The 17,558-nt window shown below is 44.1% G+C and overlaps 1 protein-coding gene across 2 annotated transcripts in view; it reads left to right on the top strand.

Annotated features, from left to right (window-relative positions):
• Positions 1-2,597: 2,597 nt before the first annotated feature.
• Positions 2,598-17,558, top strand: part of LOC135260882 (apoptosis regulator Bcl-2-like) — a 40,773-nt gene continuing 25,812 nt past the window's right edge. Inside the window, exons 1-2 of one of the 2 annotated variants that reach the window (XM_064346569.1) lie at positions 2,598-3,432; positions 3,719-4,352. In XM_064346569.1, the coding sequence (XP_064202639.1) occupies positions 3,816-4,352 (537 nt within the window). In that variant the 5' untranslated portion in view covers positions 2,598-3,432; positions 3,719-3,815. The remainder of the gene's footprint in view (positions 3,433-3,718; positions 4,353-17,558) is intronic. The other variant, XM_064346568.1, reaches the window with a different exon arrangement.

The following is a 17,558-nucleotide window of genomic DNA, read 5'->3' as shown; positions in this document are numbered from 1 at the left end:
CCTTATTACACTGCCTTTGTTTTCAGCCCTGAGAAATTCAAAATATCTGCAGGGATTTTTTAATTATTACCTTAACTAATTAAAGCAATGTTTCTGTTTACTGGCCGAACACATAAGGGTTATGTCACAAGACCCTGTGCTGTCGGTGAAGGAATGTAAAGCTGTCTATCCACATTCTGAACAATGTTATTACCTTGAAACTAGCTTAGAGAAACTGCTGACCAGATATGCAAAGTCCTTCATTAACTGTTCCATACTAACTGTAAGACTGTTATTCCTTCAATAGTGCCTGGTGTCTTAAGTGCACAAGAAAAATACGAAGATTACTGTTGGCATAAATGCAAGTTGCTTGTTAAAGCTGTTTTTTTTTTCAACCACAAAAAAGATCGATATCTGGTCCCACAATTTGGGTCTATAGCTGCTGTATTTATCTAATTATTGGACCAGTTCCAATGTGTGTTTCTTTGTGAAAAGTTTAATTAGATTTTAAATTAGTTTTGTATTTTTTCTATTTATTAGCATTTGTGGGGCTTTGAGAAGGCAGTTTGCCTCCAATCTGGCTGCTGATTTTGAAGAGGCCATCTGCTCTGTCCCCCTTCTTATGGTCATGCGAGCTGTTTTCATGCATGGATGATGATTTACATCACAGGGACAACATCAGTATTTTATTATTTGTATGCAAGCTACACAGTGATCTTCACTTTTACCACGGCCTCATTTTCCCAGGCTGTAATGAGAGATTTTTGTTTGGTTGTGAGCAGGCGAGGAAGAAATGCATTATGGGCAGTTGTGGTTTCAGTAAGCTGAATGGGACATTATAGAGTCTTTTATTTGTTCTCATTTGAATAATTCTTATATATACACAATGTATGTACTCTTGCATTTGTAATACAAAGGAGAAAAATAATGGGGGTGAAATGGCCCTTAATGCTTAGTTAAGAGGCTAAAGGAAGCTAATGTGTCTCCAAATTATTTTTGCAGTATTGGTCAGGGATATATACTCTGAAAAGTATACACACATACTCTGTTTTGTAAGTACTTATCTAATGTGACACTTTGCTTCTAAATTCTACTAGTAATTAAAGCTGGCAAATATTGACAGGTAAATAGCTGCCTTAAAGGTGATCACAGAGCAGCGAATCTGCCATTGTGTGTCCATCACTTGTGGCGACTTTGGCTGTAAACGCGACTGTTTCCTTTTCATGAGACCCGTGCCCTCGTCTTGCTCTGCAGACACATCCATCACACTCTCTCCCAGTGCACTGCTCTGCCAGGACAAAGTAGCCATTGTCTCAACCCCCGGAGTCCCACTTTCACTTCAAGGAGAAACGTGTCTGTGGGTAACCTCTTTCTTAACTGTTTCAGTCCAAAGCTGATATGCTTGCTTTTCATTGCCTGTGCTTTGTTTGAATTTGGCCCCAATAGGAAGTTTGCAATTTGAAGGCATTTGCATGCGTTTGCATTTCTTGTTGGAGGCATTCTCTCCATGTCTGTGCAATTCAGTGTGTGTGCGTGTGTGTGTGTGCATGTGTGTGTGTAAGCATGTGCACGTACGTATGGGTGTGCATTTGTGAAGGCGTGCATGGGCCTGTGTTTGTGTGTACAGGTATGTGTGTGAACTGTGTGCATGCGTGTCTTATGCAATGACTCCAGGATCCTGTTTGAGAGGCTGTCTGTCGTGATAGAGTAGCATACTGGTTAGGGAACTAGGCTTGTAACTCTGAGGATGTAGATTCGATTACTAGGTGGGGCACTGCTGTTTGGTCCTGGAGCGAAGGTACTAAACCTGAATTGCCGTAGGGAATTTCCAGCTGTATAAATTATTTAAAGGCAAATGAGAGAAAAAATTAAGTGTTGCATTTGGAAGTGGAACCCGTAGGGGTGAGGGCCATGACATTGGGGTCATGCTCATATTTTAGTGTTAGTTTTAGTGGGCTGTGTTCCTGAGCAGTGCACCAGTCTTGCCTGGCCACCAGGGGGCACTCATCAAAGGGTTTTTTTCTTCAGTGCCTGGCACTTTTCAATTCAGAGTGAATATTGCAATAATTTATAACTGCAGCACTTGCTGGTTTTCTTAACATGCAAGTAGGCCAACTGCAACGGCCCCAAGATCAAAGAGAGTGTCTTCTCACCAAAGTCATGTATCAATTATATTTCATTTGGGGTGTTCTGAAGAAAATTTTAAATTTTCCTTGTAAAAGCATGTCCTGCTCTGTCATTGTTTTAGTTTAATAACACCAAGGCCCTTCTGTGAGATTTAAAAATCCTTCAACTTTGACTGGAGCAATACTATGAGATGGGATTCTCCAGTTTTATCTGCTCATTTCACACAAAGTTATGGGCAGTGTATATTAAAAGCTTGGTTCAGGACAAAAAAAGGGGGGGGGGGGGGCGTGCTATGTCTTTTGAGTTTTTTAAAAATGATTTTTTCTCCCTGCTTATTTTTTGACTGTTTATTTTAAACAAACTGACTGATTTCCTAGAATTCAGAAGTCTTCTAACTAGAGTGGAGTTCTCAATAAGATCGTACACGTCACTCCTTCTGTTGAGGTGAAAAATATGCCATTGCACTGCTTTATATACTAACATTCTCCTTTGTGAACTGATGAAGTGCCTTAACTCTAAATGTAATGAGTCTTTAAGGGTTAATAGCCGACCACGCCAAGAACGACGCGAAGTAAGAAAAGCCTAGGATTACATCTTGTCATACAATTTTGAACAGTTGCTATATGAAATATGAACGAGGAAGAATGAACGGTCCAAACCAAACATACTGAGCAGCATGTGACTTTTTCATCATTCATGAAGTCTCTCGCTCTCCTTGCTGATTAAAAACTGTGAATGGTGTGACGTAGAGGAACTACCTCACGAGAAAGCAGTAACTTCGTAGATAGAGAGAGAGAGGGTGTAGCTCCAGAGGGTGAGAGCAGTTCCCAGCTCGAGGCTTCTCTCCGCATAGGTTACTGTTGCCTACGCGAAGCGCCGTTGTGTAGCCTATTCGCTGTCAAGCGTTAACTAGGTGCTCTGGACTTGATATCTGATACAGACACAACACTGCTTTGTAGAGGGGCTCTGTTTGCCTTATATGTGCAGTGCATGTCATTTTTGTGTGTTAAGTGCATTACGAGGGCTTAAGCTTTCTCTTCCGTCTTTCTGAAGAAGCTAGGCTACAAATGTCAGAGGAATGGTATAGAAACAAGGAGAATCGGTGTGGCTAAATTTAGAAAAATCTTGGAAGATAATCGTCGATGGAAGAATCCAAGTGAAAACACATTTCCTTATCCTGGCTAAATGCGAGTTCCATTTTAACGCGGATACACTGAACTTGCTACTTTCCCAAGGATCTGAAAGGGGCGTAGCATTAACCAACAAGCCATCCTGGTAGCTACAGTATCTTAACGGCAGTGGTGCACGTTTCGTCTGCACCATGAAGTAAGTAACCGAATGTGTAAATGATTATTTTAAACAAAGTGTTGCAACATTTTTTAAATTCAGATTTTCGCTTTGTTAATTACTTATGTTTAGTAAGCTATAAGCTATTACTTGTGCAGTAAAACAAAGAAATTACTTTTTTAAATGTCAGCAGTTTTATAGATATTTGATGAATCAATTAGGTTTATACGACCGAATAAATATAATTGATCATTTGTTTTTATTTGAATGAAAAATATAGCAGTCACATGTATCAATTGCTGAAATCTTTGTCGTTATGTTGCAGATCACACTCTTTGAATATAACGTATCTCGGTTGGAAAATGCATTTGGCGTAACAATTATTGAAACAACTGATTTTGCCGAGCCCTTTTAAAACCGTAATGGCAAACGAGATTGGTTTCCATAATCGGAGTATAGTGGAAAAATATATTAGTCACAAACTCTTGAAAAGGGGCTATGTGTGGGAATTCCATTTGACCGAAGAAACGGATTCTCCAAATAATAGCTTAGTGGATTCTTCAGACTCCTCGCCCGTTTTGGCACGGAGGGCACAGACAGCTGCTTCCCCCGTCTTCAACCGGATTCCCCAACCGGACCCGCACGCTGCGCTTCACAGGGTTTTGCGAGAAGCGGGCAACGAAATTGAAAGGATGTATCAACGAGACTTTGCAGAGATGTCACAGCAGCTGCATTTCACACCTAACACCGCACAAAGGAGATTTACGTCGGTTATTGAAGAGCTGTTCCGGGATGGGGTCAATTGGGGTCGAATTGTTGCCTTCTTCGAGTTCGGAGGGACGATGTGCGTTGAAAGTATGAACCGAGAGATGTCGGCCCAAGTCGATAATATTGCGAGCTGGATGACGGAGTACCTAAATGGGCCGCTGCAGAACTGGATCCAGGAGAATGGCGGTTGGGTATGTTAAATCGTTTATGTCTTCATATCATTGTTAACAATTCGCAGTCTATCACCTGGCAAGCAAGGGAGCTTTGTAAATGATACAAGAGCACAGACGTCCCGTTTTAAGGTCAGGTGGTTTGCATATAGTGTTTTCCACCAATAGGATGTTCTCTTGTCGTCACACCTCCCACACGCCTTCTATAGTGACCTAATGGCGTTCTGTCATCGCGAACTTTCAATATGGCATCTGCTGCGCGGTTGTAAGGTTAAGCATATTTTATTTGAGGAGTCCAAGGTTCACATCCTCTTTAGTGCTGTTTGTTTGGACAAGCAAAACCGGCTTAGCTAGAGAAAAAGACCAGCTAGAAATGATTATTCAGAGGTAGGCTATCTGCTTTCATTGTAGCCTAGCATATGCTTCCTGCCTCCCGCTTGCTTTCCATTTCCCACTGTTAGTTTAGAACACGATAATGTCTGACAGTGATAACTGGCCATTCAGCTCGTCATCTTACCAGGGTCGTCTTTTGATGCAGCGCACCCTCTCGGAATTATAGTGACAGCGCATGCACAGAATGGATTCTTGGAACCTCTTGTCCATGACATATATTATTCTTTTTCATATATTCACGACTGTGCCCACGTTTGTACTTAATATTAGCTAATAGTAGTAGTATGATAGTGGTACGAAAGAATAAGGAGTTCGAACTCCTTTCTAAGCAATTGTCCAAAAGAAACGACTACTGATTTGTTTCATTTCCATCTGCAGCATGAATACGTCCTTTTATTTGGTCCAATTCGTGCTCTGCTCTCTGTTTCTGTAATTTAGTCTACTGAACAATGGTCACTTCATTAATTTTTTTTAAAGGTTAATCACGAGCTCGGACCAAGTCTCAGGTAAAGTAATTAAACGCACCTCTGTGAGAATAAGGCTATATGCTTGCCTCACTATTTCCTCTACATTTGAACGATTACGTGTGACCATTCGTTCAATGTAATCTGTTTGGTCATATCATTAGTAGGACCTGCGGACTTCAAAAACAATACTCTGAAATTAACAAATTATCATCTTGGAAAAACAGCAGTCCACAGACTTCCCTATTTCAGATCCCTGTTCGTAGCCCGTTTTTTGACCCCTAATTCCCAATACAGTGAAATGGCCCCATTGTAGTGTCTCTCATATCTAGATATGAAAAGCAGTAAATCCTTGGCTAAGTTAAACAGTACTACATTCAGTAAGCACGAAACACACTTTTCATGGGATACTATGTCGTTCATAAGATGACATTCTGTCATCAGGTTTTCCTTTTACTTACGACGTACTTCTCCAGGCTAGCTTAAGTTGCTGAAGCTGCTCAGGCCTGAGTGGGAAACAACTGTAAAGTTGCAGTTAAATGATTAACTATTAATGCTGCTTTTTATTAGCACACAGAGCTCAGTCCAGTGCAGTAATTGATTTAACATAAGTATTTCAACTGTCATGTAAGTTTTTGGTTATAGACCTCTAAGCATTTTATGGAAAAATATGTACCCTTCATTGTCAGTATAGGCTATCTAATGGTATCATCTGTGCAAGTATATTTTTTACAGACACTAACCATCCTCAGTCTGTTAGGATCTCTCATTTGGATAGGACATATGTTCCTATGATCATATGGGCAGCATAATTTCAGCAGGGTAAGCACTGGACTGGCGGGGGCGGGGGCGGGGGCGGGGGGGGATGGGGGCTAATATGGCTGGTAATGGTCAGTATCCCAGAGACAGAAGGTGACAGGAATTTGGTATCTTTTTTTGTATCCATTCATTAAGGATGAACCTTTAATCTGATTATGAATTGTGGATAAAGAAAAAACACATTTCCTCTAATCAGCTTCACATAAAGCAGGTCAGTAACAAAATCAGTCTTTTGCATCACCAGAATATCTTTAACCAACATGACCTGGATAAATTATTTCCTTTATGTATGGCAAGTCACCTACATTGAGGCTGAAAACAAAAGTATCATACCCAAGTGAAACTTAATTTTCTTTAGGTAGTTCAAAAGTTTTAATGTGTGAAACACTGCAAAAAAAGTTACAGGCCTTTTTGATTGGTGTGCAAATGCTGAAGCTGGGTTTCCCCCTCTTCACTTAAGATTTTTTAAGGGGAAGTTCCTTTTTTATCTGTAATTTACGATCATACACATAAGCTTAGGTGATTTGACTTATGCTCGATATTTTTTATTTTCCAGCAGAGTGAATACCTTGAATACTTAAAATACTTGTGTTTGGTTCTGATTTGTCTTTGAATGAAGACGGAATGATGGTGGTGGATCATAGAGAAGGAATGACCGAAAACTTGTAGACATATACCGTGTAACTTTTCTGAAGAGTTAAAATTGTTACCAAAAAAACAAAAACAAAAAACAAAACAATGTGACCTATACATGCTTCACGTCAGTAAACCAAATAAAAAGAGACACTAATCAGCATATGCCCTCATGGCAAAAATATTGCACCTGCACTTGAATTTGACCAAACCCCTATGAGCTTTTTCACTGACCCAGGCTTGGCCACACTTATTTTTAAGTACATTCAACTGAAATGATTATGCTGGTCTCTGAGATAGCCAATTAAAGTACAGAAAGTTGTGAACTATTCCTTTTTTCTGTTGTTGCTTTTTTGATTTTACAATGATGTGAAGAATTTGAGTTAAAGCAATGGCGTTACATGCTAGTTCTGCTGCAGAGCTTGTTAAAATGAGGGATGTATCACAGTACTGTTGTTCATCAGTTTTCATTGCCTGGAATTTCTTCATCTCATTTGCCAATGTTGTGTTCTGTGCAATTTGTATTTTTACAAATGAAAGGCACCACAGTTGTCAGACAAAAGAGGGCTTGAAGCAAGTGTTGATATTGGCATAATCTCTCAGATAGACACAGACTAGTCAGATGCCCTGTATTCTTCCTGAAAATGTCCTCTGCCATCTCTGCCATTAGCTGCATGCTTTGTTTTAATGAACCTCTAAATTAATGCACTTCGTTAATCTGCATTTTAAATCACGGGATAATTGAGCCACTGTGGCGAGTCTTACAATTATTTTAAACAACCTACCTGGCAGCCTGCTTTAACCTGAACATGTTAATGAAATTAATGCTATTTTAGCCCCCTTTGCTTAACGATGCATCAGGTTCACAACCCAGCTGTTTTTCCACATATTGGTGGAATCACACATTTCTGGCTGTACCTGTTAGCTGCAAAAAAAAACTTTAATTACTGAGGAAAAGGAGAGAACTATGGTGTGACAGTTTGTCTTGACAAAGCTATATAAATAGGCTGACATTACCTCAGATTTTTAAAAGGCTATATGGCGTATTCAGTTTTATTTTATTTTATTTTATTTTTTGCTTTTTTAAAAGCTACAATCGTTTTATGAACACATTGCACACAAACCCAGAGGAGAGATGGTTATTTGAGTCCTGCGTGTTTTTCCATAGACCATCTGCTCCGGCTAGCTGAGCTATGTTGCAACAGACTGGTACGGTCCCATCCAACACAGAGGTCGCAGTGTTGATTTTTTTGTGAAAATCGGGTAAAGTTGAGAGTGCCTGAGGTCTACTGTCTCCAGAAGTGAGGCAAACAGCAGTAACCTTGTCAGCGCTGGAAAAAGAAAACGATGTTTGGATGTTTATTTGTCTTCATTGAAAATAGAAAAATGTGGGCTGTTAATTAGCCCACTGGTACCATTTGGAGGGAAAGAGAGAGTACGAAAAAAGCAAATTAGTATGGAAAGGTTTCCACCTCTGCTTTCCTGTTATTGCAGCTTGCCGTCGCTCCAGTTAGGTGTGCCTTCTTTGTTGTTTAGGGCCTGTAAGTGGATTCTGTCAGTGTCCTTTCCCTCCCACCCCACCTCCCCCCCCAGTTTTTAAAAACCGCATCTTCTCCAGCAAGGCTGTCTTTCTTTTTTTGTTGTTTTTGTTTCCATCTCAAAAAAATTTCCCCTCTTTTGCATCTCCTCGCAGCGCTGCAGTCTAGGCGAGCTCGGAGCCCTGCGTTTCTCCTGCAGTCTGAGGGATAATGAGGCCCCGCGTCGTGTCGCCTAGCGCTGCGCGGCGTGCCTTGTCAGCGCGCGGACGGCTGCCGCGCCCACGCGCCGCGCACCTGTGTTTATCCGCGCTGCGTTCTTTCGCCCCGTTGTTGTTTCGGCGAGCGAAGCCGATTGGACGGCGGAGGCTCCTCGGCTTCCCGAATTGCACGTCTGACCCCGCTTTGTGTAGTCTGGTGGCGCGAGGCGCTCTTTAAAACGCCGCGTGGGAAGAGAGTTAAAGCGGCGCATACCTCTCATTTGGGGAAAGTGAATCAGCACTGAGGGAGCCGGGAGCCAGAACACTGTAATCTCACAGAGTTTTTAAATGTTCTTCACTTGGACACACTCCAGCCCTCAGCTGTTAGATGCAGGACTGTTTTGGTACTTCTGGGAGGAAACTGAGTAGCGTCATAAGTGAAGCTGTAAGGTGCCACCATTGAAATCCAGTAGATCTGTCTTACAGGACCTTATCTAAGCAAATGACACTTTTGGGTTTGAGTACAGTAGTCTGTGTTAGGATTGATGCACGTGAGCAAGTCTATGTTAGAGAAAAAGACACAGCAGGGCTTTGTGGACATAAATCAATACAGAGTTCTTAATGGATCAAAATCTTTCTAATAAAAAAATCCTGTGCAGTATTTGGGTGTACCACTTAACTAACTTTCAAAAATGCAGCCGAAATGGCAAATAGTGGCTCAATAGTTGAGTCCTTGGCATGCATTGTGGAAATGGTTATATGGTCTGTACTTTAAAAAATATTTCTTGCTCATTTATGGTATTTTTTTTGTTTACGGTGGCAGAATTTCTTCTTTTCTTGAAGTTGACAAGCCAGTGTTTTGTTTGTGGCTGTTTATGCATTATCAGTTTGGGGGTCACTGAGGTTAACTGGGAACTTATTGCTTTTGTAAGAAACAAACAAAAAAGCAGCAGCTACTTGTCTTTGTTTTCGGAAGTTCCATAAGCTGGTTTCACAAGACTGAAGGTGCTGGGTTGTCTGGCAGGCACCTTAGGTTCTGGGTTGCTGGGTGGCACCTTAGGCACTGGGTTGCCTCTCAGGCCTGTCAGGTGCTGGGCTGCTAGGCAGGCCCCTTAGGCGCAGATTTGCCCATTAAGCTCCACAGGTGCTGGGTTGCCTGGCAAGCCCCTTGAATTCTGGGTTTCCAGGCAGGCCCCTCAGGTATGCTGGGTTGCCAGGTAGGCCCCTTGGATGCTGGGTTGCCGGGCAGGTTCCTCAGGTGCTCGGTTGTTCTGAGGTGCTGGCCTGATGCACTTTCTCCTCACACAGGGGCTGTGGGGGCAGGTGAGGAAGTGTTTGGGTGTGCAGAAGGCTGCCGGTGCAGACTGCTGCTCCTTGATGTGGTCAGAAACCTGCAGGCTCACTCGTGGGAGGCAGGAGGGAGAAGGGGGGGGTGGCGGAGGTAGACGGGGGGGCCGAATCTGGGCTGCACTTCACTTGTAAACAGCCGGGTCTTTAATCAGCCTCTGTTTTGTCTGATTTGAGAGCGGGCGGGCGGGCGGGCGGACTGAGCGCACCTGGAAAACGGCGTGGGGGAGAGGGCGGGGGCCGGGGCGGGGTGGGGTACCCTCCCACACACCGCGCTACCGCAGCGAGCTGCATTGTGACTGCCGGGCCCTGCTGATTTCAGTGCTACCGTGGGCCCCTGTCGGAGATCGGGTTTCCAGTGGGAGTGGAACAGATCTGTTCCACGGTGGAGAGGAATATGGAGGCGAATGGGGGGGGGGATGCGGGGGGGGGGTTGGTGTGCATAGTGGGTGGGCGGCTGCTTGGGGCTCCTAATATAAAAAGTGCCTGACACTCAGGGGCATGTTTTAATCAGTGCGTCTCCTCTGCTGTAGAGTTTTGAAAGAAGGTGGGACAGGGAGAAACCTACAAATCCTGACGAGTGTGACATGTTTTTGAGGATTAAAAGAGGAATCTGAGCTGTGCCTGACAGCAGCAGTCAGTCCTTTTCCTGTGGAAAGGCTGTTTTTATCCACCCTGTATGAGCGTGTGTGTGTGTCACATGCTTGTAAAATATCATAAATATTAGGTGGGGGGGGGGTGGGGGAGATGCTCGACAGTCAAACAGAATGGAACTGCTGGTTGCCAGGGTGGTGTTGTCTGTAAACATCTGTTCATTCTTTTTCTTGCTCATGAAATATCAGCAGATTTACCTGAGAACATTCGCTGTGCTTGCATTCGTCCCTTTGAATTGAGTCTGCTTTCTGTTGACTAAGAATGCAGTCTGGGGTTCTGGTATTTACAGGGTTTTTCCATCTCTTTGCCCCGATGGGAAAGTTCAGTAAATACCACCGAAAAGTAAGCGACAGGGTAGTACAGTGGCATTTTGAACAGCCAGGACTCTGCCACAGACGCTTCATGTTTACATTGGGACTGAAAACAGTGCTCCAGGTTGTGTACCACTCTACCAAGCTTTCAGCCTTTCAGCATTCAGCAACTCCCACTCCTCTCTTTTTGGGAAGCCCCCCCCCCCCTTCAAAGAGGGCATTCTTGCCCGTTTCCCAAGTGAACTGGATTCGCGCCAGCCAGAGTTTCGGTTTTCGACCCTACCTCTGCTCTCTCGGCACAAAGGGAAACCTGTCTGTCTTTTTGTCTTTCTTTTTTTTTTCTTTTAACGAAAAAACTTTTGAACCATGTGGGGCCCCTTCAGAAAAGGCTGCTTTCGCCGCCCACATACACAGAGATGTCAACGCCTGTGACAGGCTCCTGGAGCCATTTACAGTAAATCCCTTCTCCCTTCCAGCACATACGAGCGCCGAGACACACGAACGCACGCGCGCACACGCAGGTGCACACAACACACACAGTCTTTCCATAACCCCATTCTCACACGCTCTCAGAAGCGTACGCACACTCACATTCACTCTCACACACAGACTTTGGTGCGCACACTTATACATCATTATGCATCTCAACATGGATTTTATACACACCCACACACATACTTGTTAATGTACATTTTAGCTTGACTGTAAAGCAAGGCCCAGCCAAGTTTGTGAACCTGACCGCAGGACAGAGTCTTGCCCTCTCCCTGAAGCTGTAGCTTCCATAGCCTGTTGCACACGGTAGTTATGAAAACTTCAAGATGTCCTAATCGTCTACAGACTAGGCCATGAGCCCTTTTGCCTTGAGGGGAAGACTGTTTTGTCCATTTTGGATAACCGTGACGTGGTCTGAGTGCGGTGTGGGTGTGCTAGGCGGGGTGTGCAGAAGGCCATGTCCTGAGATGAAGCTACGCCCTGTTGCCAGACGCACTGTGAGAGCCGACCCCCCTCTCTGGTACCTCCAGGTCAGGTCTGCCTCCTGCCACTGCCATCTGCTGCTCTGTTTACTCCCCTTAGAGCAGGGCCTGTCATGTCTGAAATGTGGCCCTGAGCACAGAGCCAAAGCAGCCCCCCCCCCCCCCCCCAAAACGCTTGCCTTCTCATGGCCCCCAGAAAATACCTGCCCTCTTGCTGGCCCCAAAAACAAGGCATGGCTCTCACAGGCCCCAAAACAAGGCCTTCCCTCTCACAGGCCCCAAAACAAGGCCTTCCCTCTCAGGGGCCTCAGAAACACCTGCCCTGTCACAGGCCCCAAAATGCCTGTTCACTCACAGGCCCCAAAACAAAGCCTGTCCTCCCACGGGCCCCAGAAAAATGTGCCCTCTTATAGGCCCCAGAAACACCTGCTCTCTCACAGGCCCAAAAAATAAGTTCTGCGCTCCCACAGGCCCCAAAAATGCCTGCCCTCTCACGGGCCCCAAGACAAGGCCTGCACTCTCACAGGCCACAAAACAAGGCCTACACTCTCACAGCCCCAAAAATGAGGCCTGCCCATTGCCCGTTTCCAGGTGGCTGGGGTTCAGCAGCCTTCAGAACGCTGCAAGGCGATTTTGCGAGCTCCTCCCCCAAGCCCCTGTCCCTCGTTCCCCTCCTCAGAAGGCTTGACTCCGCTGAGAGTGATGTAAACTGACACTTGTTTTTCCAGAGGTGTGAACTCATTTTCACCTGCTGCTCTGCATATTCAGGCTGACTTTCACCTGCATTTCCATGTGTTTGAGACTCTAATGTAGCCCAATCACGTTAGCAGTCAGATTAAAGGACAGCATTGGCTGCTGGGCCAAAAATGACTGTGTCGCCAAGAGGCTGTCATTTCACACACACTTCCAACAGAGACTTTCAATTAGATTTTCCCACAGAAAAGCTGAAGTGACCCTTTCCAATGCGTGGTCCTCGCAAATAGTATATTCAGATATTTTGCACACAAAGCCCCACATTCTTTTTTTCGTTTGCTCCTAGAGTTACTTTTGCTCCATTAAACACACTTTCCTATGCACTGAAAATATTATAATTAAATCCTGTGGTAATGTGTCCAGTGAGAAAGGACAGAAAGCCTTTGTTTTAATCAGGACTGACTTTTGCTCTGATTGAAATCAAAGGTGGGATCTTAGTCATGTGGTTATAGTGGATTTGCTGTACTATAACAGGCTGTCTAAATGTACTGCTGACATGGCATGACACAAGTTAACTCTTAGTGATGTGTTTACAGTATGTGTCCAATGGAGTTGGTGCGAAATAATTCATGTTATCAGAAAAAAATACATATTCCAAACCGTTGTTTTCTTTACTTGTGGGTTGTGTGTAGTCGGCTATAATCAAAGGCTTAGTTTGGCTATAAAGATGCCATTGAAAGCTGCGAGACGTGCAGTCTGTTTCTACGGAGAATATTGCATTTTTTGACCTTATTGTGTAGCTTAAGTGTTCTTTTGTGACAGTGCCAAGGATCTGGCCTAGGGATCTTGTCAAAAACAACGTGACATTTCGCAGAAGGGGAAATTCAAGGACAGGTTATCACTTGTTGTTCCCAGTGGGCCAGCTTCTGCTCAAGGTTTGGAGTCGTTTTTATTTTAATTACCACTTTGTTGATTTGTAAGGACTAGAATTCTTAACAGTTCACAGTTCAGGGGCCTCGTAAGAGCTTACTATTAAGTTCATTCACAAGTCCTTTTCCCATTTCAGACCATGTTTATTGGAAACAATTTGTGGTTTTTACAGAGTTTGGTGTTTAGTGATTTCTGACCTTAGTAGTCACAGATGGTGAATCCAGTCCTTAATGAACATTTTGTGTATAATGATATTTATCAAGTGCCTGTATGTGCAATTAAGTATTCTGACCTCAGGTCTGTCAGCCTTGAACCTGGTCTTCCTTCAAAAATCAATGATACAACCCACTCGCTCTACCAAACCAGCAGAATTTTGAATAGAATCGGCCGAAAAAATACAACACCCTGCCCAAAGGTTGTTTTTTTCCCCACGGAAAACCCTCTGATCTCTCTTGGAATCATGAAGGACCAGGATTTGTGAGTCTGTCAATGCCCTGTTTGTGCATAGATAATGATTTCATTGTTCACAGGCACAGAAAATCTAAAGACGACTCTCCAAACCCTTTCACTGGAGGAGCTGGCCTCCCCTTTGTTTTAGAAACAATACAGTTGCCACCCTGCACAGGGAGCACACTGCAAAACAATGGGATCAGTGACCCATGTCTAATGGGGAGGGAACCCTTTGTAATGTCTCAGGAGAAATCTAAACTGACATTCGTTCCTTAAAAAAATACACAATATGCAATGATATTTTGGTTTATTATTGGTAGTTTGAGCGCTCGGAGGTAGAGATCAGTTCAAACCCATTGTTTCTTTTTTTTCTTTTTGTCCTTCCACGCCCTGGCCACTTATTTCGGGATGTTTTACTGCAATTTTAGGAATGTCAGGCGCAGCTCGGGGACTGTAAATAAATAAATGGACGAGATTTGGGTGTTGTTTTCCTGAGTGGCCAGTTTTGGGTGTGGATGGTTCATTCTGGGTGGACAATTGCCGGTCGGGTCAGCGAAGTTCATCCAGGAACTTGCTTTGTGCTGAGCTAACGTGCGCAGTAATGACATGGCTGCTGCTTGCTACTTATCAGTCCTGTTCTGATAGTATGGACACCTGCTGAATAGGGAGGGAGGGAAACAGAACTCTACAAAGCGCTACTCCAGATTGGCAAATCTCCATTTTGTGTCGTTTTGGCTTTTTTATACATTGCCACGCTATATATATATTTTTCTTACAACACAATGTAGTGTTCTTTCTATTTTGAGCATGAAATGCGAGGCCATTGTTTGTCGTTTTAACTGACAGGCAGACGTAGGCCCCGGGTGAAAAGCAGACCTAAACGAGTAACTGAAAGGTAGGTTCACCGGTTCACTTTAAAGGCCTCCTTTGAAGCTGCCCAGGGGGCCTTGGCTCCCCTCTGTCCCACGGCAGCCAATGAGGGGAGCAGCGTGCAGGCCCACACTCTCCCCTGGAGACAGCGCACAATGACAGCAGGCAGCTCGCACACGGGAGACGCTTCTAAGGATAGTTTCCCCATACGAGTGTCAGTTATGTGTCGGTGTGTCAGTTATGTGTCGTTGTGACAGTGGCACTGTGCACTTGTTCCAGAGACTGAAGCCCCACTCCTCGATCTATGCGCATCTCAGTTAAAGTGAATGATCTTAAATTAATATTTGAATGCGGATGTAACAATCACTACTGGTAATAGAAAGCAATGGAGTTCTAGAACACAGAGAACACTTTTTGAACTGGGCAGTGCTAGCTGTCAAATAGCCTACAGTTTGTCACGTTTCAGGAGTCCGCTCAATGTTCGGTTACAGTGTTGCTACCAGATGTGTGGTGCAGACCATAGGGTGTCTTACTCTCAAACCATTGATGAATCCACCTGGGTAGGGGTATGGGTATGGGTAGGGTTCGAGCCATGGCATGGCACTTTCTGGTCTGTGAACCCTTCTCTGTTTGTAACCATCTCTGCTTTCTCTCTGTCTGAATAAAACCAAAAATAGCAAAGGAGGGTGGGTTGTGCTCTCCTTTCTAATGAATAAAAATAAATAAAATAATAATTGCAATGTTGTGGCACTATAATGCTTTTATGGGCAATGACACACTTTATAGTGGCTCCTGCAGACTTGCGTTGGTGTGCTCACCAGTCACGCAGTCTGTGGGCCTCGACTGGCACAGTTTGAAAGCAGTGTTACGGCTTCCTTTTGTCGCCTTCCTTTTATTGGATGTACTGCCGTGTCTCAAGACCATTTATGGCATGCGAGTTGAGTTCATTCCTTTATATTATTTGCTTCCTGTGGTAGGAATCATCTGGTCAGACCAGATTCTTCACCACAGATTATGATGCCACTTCCTGGACTTAAGGTGTTCAGGTGCTTGCAAAAAGGGATGATTGCAGTCGTACATTCTGATGAATCTTTGGTGCCTGCAAGCCCAGGGCCGTGTTTCTGTCGTGACTGCCGGCGGACGGCGTGGGAGGAGAGGGAGCTGGCACCGCGGCCTGGCTCTCGTACCCTGCGGTGGACGGCCCAAGGCTGGCGGTTTTCGTGCCAGAATGCGAGCCCTGCTAGGCCGCTAGCTGAGTAACGCAGTGCCCGTCCCAGGGCAGGTACGGAAGCGTGAAACCAATATCGCACCGTTGCCCCGGAGGCGAGGTGCGAATCTGGGCGGGGAGCCAGTGCGGTGGCAGACCGGCTCTGATTGGGCACCGGCACCACAACCCCCTCCGTCCCCAGACTGATGTGCACGGCATGGCACCGTGGGTATTATTCCAGCAGTCTGAGCCCTGTTCCGGAGGCATCGGGCGTTTGCTGTGGTTCGACAGGAACAGGAAGCCTCTGTGTGTGTGATGCAACAGCTTCAGCGTTTGCCAGGAAACATTTTGAAATGTTGCTCCTGTCTCAGGGCCTCAAGTTTGGAGAAACACAGTTTATAATCTGCATTTTATTTGAGCTTCTTTTTTTTTTCGAGTCCAGTTTTTGTATTGTTTTTTAAATTAAGCCAGACAAGTGTCTCAGAACATAAATTAAACATTACTCCAAGTCACCCCCGCCCCCATCTGCGATCCAAAGATTTCTTTGAAAGACACATTCACCACTAAATCATAGTTGCATAGTTGTAAATAGCTGTAAATTGTGCTTACCATGCATCTCTGCTTGGAGGCCGTTATCCTGAGTAATGGATGTTCAGAGATATTTTTAACTAGACACTTAACTGGTAGAGTCGGACAGCATCTCCCAAATGATCTGAATCTTACATCTTTCCTGCACTGAAAAATACAGTGCTGATGGGTTTCGACATCCAAATACCTCTCTGCTTTGTGTGTCTTTCCGCTTTCAAATTTATGAGGCATACGTGTTGCAGATCATTTGCATAAACTGAGAAGAGGAGCCATTACTGTATTTTGAATTTAAATTCTGTGCATCATAAACAAAGATTTAAACAATCATAAAAATTACGAAAGAAATTCATGTTACATTACTGATGATGTCAGTCCTTTTTACTTTTTCACTGCGGTAAATAATGGATTACAATCTTTTGACGCATGGTTAAGTGTGTGAGAGATTCAATAATTAAATCACATATACCATACAATTCTGTAGAATGTACTTATCTGCTTTATATCACTTTTGACCCATAAAGCTCACATAACACTACACTATAATAATTTGGTTCTGACATTGTAGAACATTATTGAAATGCAAGAAGTCAGTGGAACATTATGTTTTAACTGTGTTTTGTAGTGCCGCATTCATTTTGAAGAAGAAAAGGATGAAATGTACAGTGGTAAGAGACACCTCCACAGGCATTCTGGTGAGAGAAAGGTACGCTAGGTTTAGAGAAAGGACGGCCAGTATGTCAGTGAAAGCATGTAAATCGATAAGCATCAGCATTTTTTTTTCAGTTTGCAAATAAGTCCGCGATGGTGGCAGCTCAAATTCCTTTTTGGCGGACACCCACTACCCCCCCCCCCCCCCAACATCTCTCGTATCCAGCTTTGATGTGAGTTTATAGGTTATAGAGTGTGGGAAAACTACACCCTTTCCTTTGTGAAAGGATATGAGGGAATCTCTATGTGCATTCCAGTCAGATAAGGGTATGCTCACTTTTCAGGTTAGGTAACTCTGAATCCACACGGTCCATGAGGGGTTTGGGATAACTTGTTATTGTTTGGGTTAGATCTTTTTTTGTAGGGGTGGGAGGTAAAGGAGCAACAGATTTATATCAGGCATCTTGAAAATATCTGTGTTACCCTTGGAGAACTGTTTTGGAAGCATGGC

This window comes from Anguilla rostrata, chromosome 8 (assembly GCF_018555375.3).
Source record: "Anguilla rostrata isolate EN2019 chromosome 8, ASM1855537v3, whole genome shotgun sequence".
Lineage (NCBI taxonomy): Eukaryota > Metazoa > Chordata > Actinopteri > Anguilliformes > Anguillidae > Anguilla > Anguilla rostrata.
This window is presented reverse-complemented; position numbering and strand designations above follow the sequence as displayed.